This window comes from Micrasema longulum, unplaced genomic scaffold, assembly GCF_059751315.1.
Source record: "Micrasema longulum isolate JH-2025_06_02 unplaced genomic scaffold, ASM5975131v1 h1tg000280l, whole genome shotgun sequence".
Classification (NCBI taxonomy): domain Eukaryota; kingdom Metazoa; phylum Arthropoda; class Insecta; order Trichoptera; family Brachycentridae; genus Micrasema; species Micrasema longulum.
The window spans coordinates 106,020-118,766 of NW_028277484.1; the positions used below are offsets into that span (position 1 = coordinate 106,020).

Consider the following 12,747-nt stretch of genomic DNA (forward strand, 5'->3'; position numbering starts at 1 on the left):
TGCTCATTTTGTATTTTTCAATTATTTTTTCCAGGAACACCAGCAGCATAACACTTTATACAGAGAATGTGAAGATTGGGTTGATCGTACAAGAGAGAAATTAAATGAATGTGTAGAAATGCCCAATACTGCTCAGGAAGTTCAAAGTAAATTGAACACTGTCAAAGCCATAAGACAATCCCTCGAGCAGGGTCAGAACAAACTTCGTTATGTTCTAGAACTAAAAGAAAAGGTCATAATGAACACGGAACAGAATGGAGCAGCAAAGATTCAAGAAGACACAGAAAATTTGAAGCAAGAATTTGAGAAGTTGCTTGTAGACGTTCAAGACATTCGCAATAAGCTTACTAACAGAGCTGCACAATTTGATGAAATTTATAAGGTATATTATATTTATACAATATTACGAGTACACTGTACAACATCTTTTTTTTTCCGTTTTTAAAATGTAAAATAATTATTTCTGTTTTAGTTACACAAATTGCTTGTTGAATGGCTTGATGACATAGAACAGAAAGCTCAACCGGAGGGATCTCTTTTAAATGAGCTTTCCGAGAAGAAAGCCAAATTGGAAAAGTTCAAAGCCATACAACGTGATATGGACAGCCACCAGGAAATGGTTAAAAAAATTGAACTCAGGTTAGCTGAAGATGACTCAATGCAATGTGATGAGATAAATGATAGCATGAAAAAGTATTCAGATACCAAAAAAGCAGTTGATACTACAATTTCAGTGAGTAAAATAATTTTTAAAATATATTACATACATGCAAGTCATTAAAGATATGTACAGCTTGGAAACATTTACTGTACTTAATATATGTATTTTATTTTAGGATCTAGAACAACAGGTTAAGGACCACGCTGACTTCAAAGAATGTTTCGATAACTTCTACGACTGGATAAGAAATTGCAAAGTTGAATTACAGCAATGTTCGGATTTACATGGAGAAAGAGAAATGTTAAACGAGAAGGAATCAAAAATGCAAGTGATTGTTTCATCTGTTCCTGAAGGAGAAGCTTTCCTTAAAAAAGCTATTGAACTCAGTAAAACCGTTATTTTGACAACTGGTAAGGAGGGGCAGGATTCTATCGGGCAGGATGTTAAACAACTGAAAATTGAATGGGAAAATCTCCAACATCTTCTCAAAGAAACACAAAAATTGATTGACAAATGTGGACATGCTTGGAATGATTTTATTGAAACATCTGATAAAATGAGAGTCTGGGAAGACGATTTTGAAAAAAGGTTGAATGTAGAAATTGAAATCAAGAAAATGACTCCCGAACGTTTAGAAAAGTGCAGGGTAAGTTTTAGTTATGCCTGTCTTTAGTTTTTAGTCTAAAATGATAATTTTTGGCTCTTGACAACAAACTTGTTTAATTTTAATATAAATATAATATGATTTTAATTGATTATTTTTACAGGCTCTGCTTCAAGAAGCTGTTACGAAAAAAGCTGTGTTGGAAGAATTAAATGATAGATGTGAAAATCTCATGGAACTAAGTGCATGTTCATGGGTCCGGGATCAAACAGTTCAATTGCAATCAAGGTATTCTAATTTGTTAATGGCCATCCAAGGATTAGTATCAAATGTAGAAAAGAATTTATCTGATCATACTGAATTCCAAAAAGCCAAAAAGGAATTGCAATCTTGGCTAGAAACTGCTCATGGCTCAGTTCAAGATTGTATCGGTGTTGGTGACATACCTTCCATTAAGGATAAACTTGAGACCATCAAAGTTGTAACAACAAGAATGACTGAAGGCCATCACCTATTATCGGTTCTACAAGATGCTTTTACTAAGGCAATAAATAATACCCCTGCAGATAAGCAGAATAGTCTAAGAGAAAGTATGACAACTTTGCGTAAAAGTTGGGATCAATTGAAAATGGATCTTAATTCAATCACTGCCCAACTTAAGGCATCTTTGAGTAGGTGGGAAGATTTCGAGGATTCAAAACTACGGTTGGAAAAGTGGATTTCTGAAACCGAAGAATCTCTTAAAACTAAAACAGACACTAAAGGAGAACTGGGTGAAATGAAAACATTGCTCGAAAGGTTTAAGCACATACAAGAAGAAATTACTAACAAGAAGCCTGAAATAGTACATCTTAAATCTGAAGCTAAAGAACTAAGTTCCTGGGTCAAAAATCCAGCGGTTCTTGAGAGCGTTTGTATCCTTGAAGCGAAGTGTAATGCCTTAAATGCAAATTGCCTAGCTCTGAAAAACCAACTTGAACAAGAAATTAACGATTACAATGCATACCATCAGTGTTTGCAAGATACGGAAAAGTGGCTTCTGCAAATATCCTTCCAATTGATGGCCCACAATTCTTTATTTATTACCAACCGCGAACAAACAGAAGAACAACTCGCTCAGCATGCTGTGCTCCTCGACGACATTCAAAAATATCAATCCACTTTAGACGACTTGAAAGCCAAGGGTCAAGGACAGATAGATCGGTATATATCTAGCACTCCATCTATCAAGGGGGTGATCGATAAGCAATTAACAAATGTTCAGGATAGTCACAAGTCTCTATTGACCACTGCCCTGCAGATCGAAAAACGTCTTCTAGAAAGTTTGGCTAAATTCAAAGAATATGAAGATACTTTGGAAAGTATTATGGCCAATTTGGATTCCTATGAACCGATGATAACAGAACTCGATGTCCCAGTTGAGGGCTTAGACCACGGAAAGGAACAACTGGAGAATGCTAGAGTAAGATTTTTAAAATGTTATCTTGAATATTCGGCGTTCTTTTGATTTAAATTTTAATATTATTGTTTTATTTCTAGTTGATGCATAATAAGTTACAAACGGAAAAAGCGCGTTTAGTGGTGGCAGTCCAGGCATGTGAGGCGGCTGCAGCATCCGTCAGTCGCCCTTCCAGTCCTCTGGACAGCGCCCCGCCTCCCATACCCCACCGAGAGCTACAGACCCGCGCTAGGTTGGAAGATCTCATCGATCAGGTAATCCTTGAACTTCTATGTAATCTAATTCAGCGTGTACAACAAAGCCTCATAGCTCCCTAGATGATTATTCAATAAGGTATTGTTATGTCCATTAATAGTTTTTGTTTGTTTTTCACTCACTTAATCCAATCTTCTATTTGATGTTAGTTCTTTGCACTCGTAAATATTCTGCTTATATTTTTATAAACAGTTGTACCCCTAAAAAGCCATGACAGTATTTTATTTGTGCTTTTTATAAAAATATTTTTTACCCAACTCTAGTCAATTATTGTTTTGAATCATTTTCTGTGTTATTTTATGTTCTCTTCAATAATAAATTACCTTAATCAACTCATCATGTATTATGTTTTTATGTAGAGTTTGTTTTTGTTCACAATAAATAGTATCTGTGCTAAATACATACTTGAATTATGATTAAGTTTTAATCCCCTATATTATATCTTAAAATCTGAATAGATGTGTAATATAATTATTTTAGTGTGTTTCGAAGTTTGGTTTCACAAGAACAAAATTTATCATTTTAATTTCACATTCATTAATCAAGTACAAACAATATTTATTGAATGATTTTTATTTAAAAACAAATAAACTCCACTGTCGTGTTTAGAAAATACCAATTAAAACATGCTTCCATAGAATTAAGAATAGTCCAGAAGGAGCATAGAATCATATTTGAATACATCGGACTGTGTCCAAAAATCCCCCTCACTTTGCTCCACTTTTGCCGCATGCATGCTTGAAGTCGCCGCGTAATGTTGCCAGATTGCGAAAAATATAACAATATCACAAACGTAATTTAATGTTTAAAAAGTAATTTGTTAATTTCTTTAAAATCTTATTGTACAAGCGGAAACATTGATTGACACAACAGAGTAAATAAGTCATTTAATAAGAGTAATTGAATTAATGAACTTTGAACTTAAAAAATAAAACATATTTTATTTTACATAAAACTGATATTTTTATGTCATGTTAAATAATATTTGATGTTTTAAAGATAATGTCGGTCAAATGTCAACCACGGCGTTGTTTAATCTGAGAGGTCCAATTTTCGTTAGTTCTCTCATTCTAATGAGCAAAGTGCTAGTCCATGATTGGAAAGTTAAACTTAATGCTCAGATAGATACCGAGGTGCCGGGTTTCGAAGAATGTTGTATAAAAGAGAAAGAAATTGAAAGTTTATGCCCTGTCTAAAAGAAAGCCATTTTAATTCTTTTCGAGAAAAAGACATCAACGATTTTTTTCGAATGAAGAGTTCAGTAAAACTTTTTACTAATTTCCGCATTCCTATATATAATACCTTTTTATTAAGAACATATCAATACAGTCTACCCGATAGTTTTAATTTTCCCTTTGTTGCTTTTTGTAATATTGCCTTTTAGAAACAGAACTAATCATTAAAGTTTTACATTTAGATAAATGACTTTTTGTGTCATAAAAACAATTCTCCTCAAAATGCATTGAGCAAATTATGCTTCGCTTTGTTGGTTTCAAAAACTCATCTCGCCGGACTCTTTGTATTATTTTTATCCACTCCGTTTTCCTTCTTTCATCAGCAGGGAAGCTAAAATTCCACTAAATAAATCAAAACCAATGTTCTTATTAATAAAAAGTAGCGTAAAAAAATTTACTACCCTGGCAACACTAACAAAATGTCCATTTTGTTTTCTTTGACAATCTGACAGGTGAAAAAATAATGAAAATTTTCAGTAATGCATTTGCTACTTGCACATGCATTTGCTACTTTCACATAAAATGTGATCCCATCCTGTTTCTTGTTGATCCCAGCAGCATTTCTACACTTTGGAGTTGCGTACTGAGCGACGTCTACAAAGAAACTAATGGGTGGTAATACTACTCGTTTAAGAGGAGTTTAGTCGCCTTCTGTTTGATGCGTGTATGCGGTTTCTGGACTATTCTTAATTCTATGCATGCTTCATTTATAATATTACACTTGCATGTTGTTACCAAGTTTTTGATACTGATTTTTGCATGATGTTTTGATTTTACATACTTGCATGTGATTGTTTTGTACTCTTGTTTATATAGAAAAAAGTAACCCCAAGTACAGCAGAAAAACCCCAGAAAAAGAATGTAAGATCACTTTTGGAATTGTTGCAAACTGAAGATTTCACCACTAAAATGGACAATATGTTTGGAAAGGTAAAATAATTGCATAATTGGTTGCATTAATTGGTTATTATGTTGGTACTCAATTTTCTATTCAAATACTTAGTTTTTTATTTACAACCTGAGGTAAACTTAATTTTCAATCAAATAAACTTTATATTTTGGATGTTTGTAGCACTAACTTTGTGGGTCATAGTAACATATAATATTTTTTAATATTTAAAATATTTTGTCTTGTAAACAACTTTATTTATTTACACAATCAACTAGTTTCGGCATATTTTGACAAATAACCACTCCTTTAATTTTGAAGGTGGAATCGAATGTAATAATTTAAATAATAGATCTGATAAACTCAATAATTTGAAAATTTACATATAAAATTAAAATATAATTAATAATCAATTAAACTTATGTCAAAGCCGTATTTTTAATATTTTTTCTATAAAGTCTAACCCTACCTTAAACACAATTATCCCCTCCCTTATCCCTACCACACCTTAAGCACAACTACTCCCTTCCCTGCCCTTATCGACACCCACTAATTTGTTCACTGTTTGTTTTATATAATATTATGTATGCTTAGTTGTTCAATAACCCTAAAGAGGGCAATGTGTGGTTGCCGAAACTAGTCATTTGTGTAAACAAATAAATTGGTTCATAAAACAAATTATTTTTAAATATCAAAAATATTATTGAATAAAGTTGATTTTTAAATATAAATTTCTTATTTATTTTCATATTAAAAAAGTATGTTAATAAAAACAGTATTGGTGGGTGTATAGAATGATAAGCTTGAGATATTAAAATAGTGTATATCGGATGAACATTAAACTTTTTTTAAATTGATACCCCAAAAAGGAGATGGAGTAAAAAATATTCACCATGCAAAAGAAAAATATTTAATGTTTTTATTTTACAATGTTAAACTTTACATTTTGTTCTAAAATTAATTAAATATACAAAAAAGTTTCTTTCAATATGTATACTAACTAAGCATATTTATTATTAGGTTCAAGGCCACTTGAGTAATTTGACAGAAACTGTTAATGAGATGGAAGAAGCTAGACGCCAAAGAGCTGAAATTGAAGAGTGGGTCAACATTCAAAATGGGGTGGTTAGTGATTGGATTTCCAACCCATCCAAGTTACGTCCAGAAGCGGCTAAGCAAGAATTCGCTGCCATGAATGATATGATGACTGTCATCGGAGAAAAGAAAATGAAGCTGAAAACTGAAATTCCTAGCTCAGGTATTTTGAGAAATATTTACTTTAAGCATATTTTATTTTATTTTTTCTATCTATTTTGTTACCAAACATTGGAATCTCTATTTTAGGATTTGAGGAAGAATCAGACTTGGAGGATTTACTTGGAAAACTGGAATCAGATTTGATGCAAGCCATAACTAAAGAGCAATCCAACCAGATGACCATCGAAGCTTATAGAAAAACTATTCAAGATATCCACGACTGGTTTGATTCTATTCTCAAAAGGATGGAAGTTTTGGATAAAGGTTCTGGTTTATCTTGCCCTGAAAAACTAGCCGCTATTACTGAATTAAACAAAGAGTTCAACGAAATTGGTCCCAAGAAAATGCAAAATGTGAAAAATGCTGTTAGTGATGTCATCAATATTGTGAGCAATTTGGATTCTCAACAGGTTGAAGAACAGGTATGTAAAAATTTGTTGTTAATTTTTAATTTTGATATGAAAATGCTTCTTTTACACATTATTTATATTTTGACTATTCTTGCTATTTTACATATATTATTTATGTTTTTAGCTTAAATCTGTTGAAAGGAGAAACAACGACATCTCTAAAAGATTACAACGTAAGGCTCAAGTTCTTGAAATCACATACAAAGAGATTGATGGCACCCGCCAGGAAATAGACGATACTCATAATTGGGTTGTTGAAAAGATAAACAGTGTTAAAAATCCCGAACCTCTCGGTTACGAGAGTAAAGCTGCTAAAGAAAGACAGCAAGCGCTCGTATTTTTACTTAAAGAGGCTGATGGCAAGAAAACATTTATTGACTCTTTGGAAAAGAAAGTACGTAGCATCCAAAATGAATTAGAGCCTCCTGAACAATCTCAGCTTGAAACGGCTCTTGCAAATCTTACTGGTGAACAAAAACAGCTTGCTACTTTGATCAAATCTGAAATAGAAAAAGTCGGCGCAGCCATGCAAGGCAGAAAGAAGTTCGAATCAGATCTCGAAAAAGCCCACGCCTGGTTGAAATCCAAAGTCAGCGAAGTTCGTAAATTAGGAGGATACGCACCTCTTAAAGTAGCAATGATCGAAAAAGATTTAGAAGAACATAGAATTCATGAAAGCGGAATAAAAGATTTTGGTGAAAATAAACTGAATGATTTATTGAAACAAGGAAATAATTTGCTAAAAGAATGTTCACCTTCTGATCGGGAAAAATTACAAGCTCTCATAGATGCTGTTAATAATGAATATGAAACATTAAAGAAAGAATCCAATGAAAAATATTGTGCCTTGAATGACTTACTCCAAGGAAGAAAGCATTTTGAAAATGATATGAACAAATGTCACCATTGGCTAAAAGAAGCTGAAGTAGCAGTTTCTGCGGATCTCAGAACATCTAATATTGCACTACTTCAAGAACAATTATCAAAATATGAAAAATTAAATGAGGAAGCAGCAGATATTGAAGATACTATCAATAGTGTTACTGAGCAGAGTTTGGCTATAATTCCATCCCTATCTGATGCAGACAAACTTAAATTAAACGAAGAATTAAGTTCTCTGCGAGATAAACATGCCCGCATAAGTGGAATAATAAGGGATAAAACAAAAACTCTCAATGATTATTTGAAAGAATCTAAAGAAGCGGCTGCTAAAATTGCCGAAGCTGTTCAACATATGGCACATATTAAAAATGAAATCAAGAACCTTAGTAAACCTATTGGAAGTAAAGTGGAAGACGTACAAGGAATGCTTATTGCTTATGAAAATATCTTAAGTGACCTTAAAGCTAACAAAGCCAAACTGGGTGACTTACAAGGTGGAAATCTTTCTGAACTGCAAGATATTCTAGGACAACAGGATGATCTCATCAAAACAATTGAAGATCAAATATCAAAACTTAGATACTTGTTGCTTTTAAGAGAACAGTTCATTGCATTAATAAATGAAATTATGACTTTTATCATGAAATACACATCCATTGTAACTGATATTGAAAAATCTGGCACAACTTCCGAAGAAAAAATAAAGCGGTATGATGATGTCATATCAAAAATTCAAGAATGCGAAGCCACTCTGGCTGCTGCAACTGACAAAGGTCAACAAATAGCGGCAGAGGGTACAGCAGCTGACCGAAACAGTATTACTGAACAACTCCAATCTTTGAAACAACAATTACAGACGTTACGCAGGGCTGTAGAGAGACAGCGTCAAGAGCATGAGAAGGCTGCCGCAGAACACAAGAAGGTTAGCAATGATTTGATGAAAATATTGGAATGGTTACATGCTAACGAAGCTGCTGTGCATTCGCGTCCTCTTTTACTTAGAGATGTAGAGAGCACAGACAAACATATCGCCGAACACTCCAAGCTTGCGGATAATGTAAACAAACAACTGGATAAAATAAAAAAACTTAAGGAATCGATAAAACACGATGATGGAATGCCTAGTTCTCTCCAAGAAATGCTTTCGGAAGCAAATTCTCTTTTGTCAACATTACCTAGAGAGTTGGAGGAACGTGGTAAATACCTCCACGATAATAGGCAGTATCGTCTGGACTATGCTGCACTTGTCGAAAAATTAAACGCTTGGGTAAAGGAAGCTAATAGCAGGTTGGATGTTGGGAAAAATGGTGTTGACTTCGACAACATAATTAAAGACTTGGAAGAGCATAAAATCTTCTTCAGCTCTGAGCAACCGATGCGAGAGCTTGTTTCCCACCAAATGCAACAAGCGGCTGATAAGATATGGCCATCACTCAATGCTTCCGAACAAGAGGAACTATCTAAGGAACAACAGGAGAAAACACAGTTGCTCAAGAATACACTGAACTCTGCCAAATCACGTCAAGCTCAACTGGAACAAGATGTCGAGATCTGGAAAGATTATTGCCAGTTGGCAGAGAAGATGCTTAATATACTGGATAGAATAAAGTTCACCGATGAGCCTGTCACCAACTACGCTGGCCTGCAATTCAACATCCAGAAAATTGAACACGCCTTAAATGATATTCAGGTAGGATTTTTAAATATTTGTTTTGTTTGTGTTATTTCTTCACCGAAATGTTTGAGATATGGAAGTCTAGGCATTAACATTCACAGGGCTTATAACTTCTCATTGGCTGGCTTGAGGGGTCCCTTTAATATTCACCATTCTGTCTATGTATGTTTAATATCTATATTTCTCCAATTCTTCCATGTGTTGATTTTTGTGAAGTTAAATAGCTGAAACCTAAATTGATGCGAGTGAGGTTCATCTGACTGAATAATTTCTCCTACATACTATGCAACTCCTGAAAACACTTTTAAAAAAATATCCTTCTTCCTGGACCCAGGGCTGGTATTCCAAACGCTCTCGGGGCCGTATTATTTTGTGTATTTACATACAAAATACACCAGAAAAACTGTTTTCTCGTGCCGCGAGAGTGGTTCAGATAGCACCCCAGTTGGTTTAATCAACAATGTTTTTAATGATTATGATAAAATTATAAATAAACTTATCAATGAAACTTCTTGGTTTAGTTTTACTTTTTATTATTTTGGCCAACGAGCCGCTTGGCGGCCTCCGTGGTGTAGTGATCAAGACGCTTGACTCACGCACGGAAGGTTCCGGGTTCGATTCCCGGTGAGAACACAAAAATTAAAAATGTGATTTTTCTCAAGCCTGGGTGCTCTGTGATGTAATTCACCACTGTAATTAGGCCTCCTGGCCTGTTGTGGTGCAAAAAAAATAAAAAATGTAATAAAGTGTCAAAAATAATAATAAAAAAAAAATTGATAAGTTTATTTATAATTTTATCATAATCATTAACTATGGAGTTTTATCAAAAAATATAAACAAAAAACATCAATATTAACAATGTTTTTGTCCAAATACCCAAGAAGGAGTTTAGTATAAAAATAAAAAAATATTTTTAGGCGTTGCCTAGTATGTGGAAGAATCAATTTAGTCAGATGAATCTCACCCACATCAATACAGGTTTCAGCTCTTTAACTTAAAAAAATTGACAGATCGAAGAAATGCGGATGTTCAATCATACAGAGATAGAATGGTGAATATTGCAAAGTGTGTAAAGTGGCTACATGAACCTGCTAATGACAGGTCATCAGCCCTGTAAATCTCTAGACTTCCATATTCCCTTCTCTAAAATGTTCTCAATCTCTGTTGTAATATGTTGATCTTAATAACTCCCTAAGGGTGAAGTCCAGTCCCTTACAAACATTTGAACAGATTCAAAATATTGTTGGTTGACAAAAACCTCGGATGGCACACCTCAAAAATTCATATTATTCCGAGATTCTTATATGAAAAATACGCATTCAATGCTTCGAAATATTATGAACAGAATATCTTGCGTTGTAAAGTGTACTAAATACCAAGAATAGAGTTGTGGTTCCGTGGCTAGTGTTGCGGACTCATGGATCAGAAATCCGAGGCTCGAACCCTTAGAGTAATAACACGCCACTTGCTAATAGAGTCGGCTATACGGATAAAAACCATTCCATAATTATCAACCACGAACTTAGCTACAGTTTACAGCAATACAACGGGCCGTAGGTACTCAGGTTCAGAATTGCAAACGCAAACCTAAACCGCCCCTTACATTGTCCGTTACACCGTTTATTTATTTGAAATACAACAGATGTACAGGTTGATTGATTATACGAGTATATACAGATATTTAAAAAAATAAATTATTTAAATAGTAGGGCCTGCCATCCAATAACATGTATTCACTTAATTGTAATAAAATAAAGCGACGATGGTTTCAACTATATAAAAAATAAAAAGATAAGTAACTGAGACAATGTTATTCCGATAAATTAAAATAAAAGAAATAGGGACAGAACAAGGAGATGTGGGAAAGAAAAGAAGGAAATCGATGAATGAAAACGTTTTTGTGTGATGTAAAATTAAAATCCTAGACGAGCGGTTTCGCCTCCACGGCTACTTTCAGGAAAAAAAAACTGGAACGAGAAGTCGAGTAGAGATCAATGCCTGTATTTTATCGGTTAGTACGTTCGCCTGTAAATCCCGAGGTCCCGGGATCGGTTGAATATTTACTAAGCAGTTAGATTTGTGCGGCTGTATTTCTCAGTCCCCGGACCGGCCCTCGAAGCGCAAGACTGGCCAGATTTCCTTCACATGTATGGCAATAGTTCGCTGATGCGCATCGATCGGAGTACCCGCTATGCACCATTAGGTGAGAATAATGACTACGGTGATGATAAATGAATTAATGAAATTAGCGAATATTCGACTCGCTTTTGCCAAATGAAACTTTCTTTACAAAATTCTGCCTCGAAAATTAGCCGCTTCCTTCGTGTTATTTTTTTATTTAAAGGCTATCCACTCAAGTCGCGGCTTGAATACGTAATTCGCTCGAGACTCAAGGCAATGTTTGCGTTTTTTCATTCACGGTGATGTCATTTCGGCATTAATGCGCCGGCCGAAAGTGGGCATAGAATATCATCATATCACGAATTCAGTCAACAGGCTACCACAGTCCACAGTGCACGGTGCAGGTCTACAAGGTACAGGTGGTAGTCGTAGACAGTAGACAGGTAGAGCCTACCAGCCTACGCTTCGCCCGATACAAGTTTGTGCAACTCAGTGACGTCATGTTGTGATTGATGACCTAGTGCCTGTTCTTAAGCGGGTTTTTTTTTAAAAAACAATGTGATGAAAAAACGCTGTTCATAGGACCGTTTTATAAACAATCTAGTGGAACATTTAAAATTTGAACTTGGAAAAAAGTGTATACATATATTTTTTTAATTTAGTAAATTAGGCATATTAATTATTCGTATTTAAAAAAGGTAATACACCTTTATTTTACAACTATGTTTAAATGATCAATTAATTTTATTTTATATATTTTTAAAAAATGGTGTTATTGATAATGCCTCAGAGTAATAATGCGCCAAACTACGAAAATTGACTCAAATTATAAGTGACTAGTTTGGCGCATTATTACTCCGAGGATAATGCGCATTTTATTATGGTTCGATAGTTGTATTCCTATTTTATTTTAGACAGAAATATGTACATATTTGAATATTTATAACGCGCTTTTGCAAATTCGAATAAAAAAGGTTTGAAAATTGCATCACCATAATCTTTTAAAAACTTAGGTTCATTTATATTGCTTTACTTAACATACGTACGCCCCCATCTTGAATATTGCACTGCTATCTGGTCTCCTGTTTATAAATTAAATATTAATAGAATCGAGTGTGTTCAGAAAAAATTCCTGAAAAAACTAGAATACAAATTTCATTTGCATTTTCCAAATTATTTAGCTTCATTAAAATTTTATAACCTTGATTCATTAGCACACAGAAGAGATATGTTTGATCAAATCCTGCTTTACAAAATTGTAAATAATAAATTCGATTCCCCGGAACTCATTAATCTACT

At 34.0% G+C, this 12,747-nt stretch overlaps 1 protein-coding gene across 1 annotated transcript in view; it reads left to right on the forward strand.

The window, feature by feature from the left end:
- The window catches only part of Msp300 (Muscle-specific protein 300 kDa), a 170,428-nt gene that overhangs the window by 53,282 nt on the left and 104,399 nt on the right, over positions 1-12,747 (forward strand). The window contains exons 14-22 of the mRNA XM_088224344.1: positions 35-382; positions 473-733; positions 837-1,307; positions 1,429-2,727; positions 2,805-2,978; positions 5,031-5,144; positions 6,124-6,361; positions 6,448-6,782; positions 6,895-9,342. Coding sequence (XP_088080470.1) covers positions 35-382; positions 473-733; positions 837-1,307; positions 1,429-2,727; positions 2,805-2,978; positions 5,031-5,144; positions 6,124-6,361; positions 6,448-6,782; positions 6,895-9,342 — 5,688 coding nt within the window. The remainder of the gene's footprint in view (positions 1-34; positions 383-472; positions 734-836; positions 1,308-1,428; positions 2,728-2,804; positions 2,979-5,030; positions 5,145-6,123; positions 6,362-6,447; positions 6,783-6,894; positions 9,343-12,747) is intronic.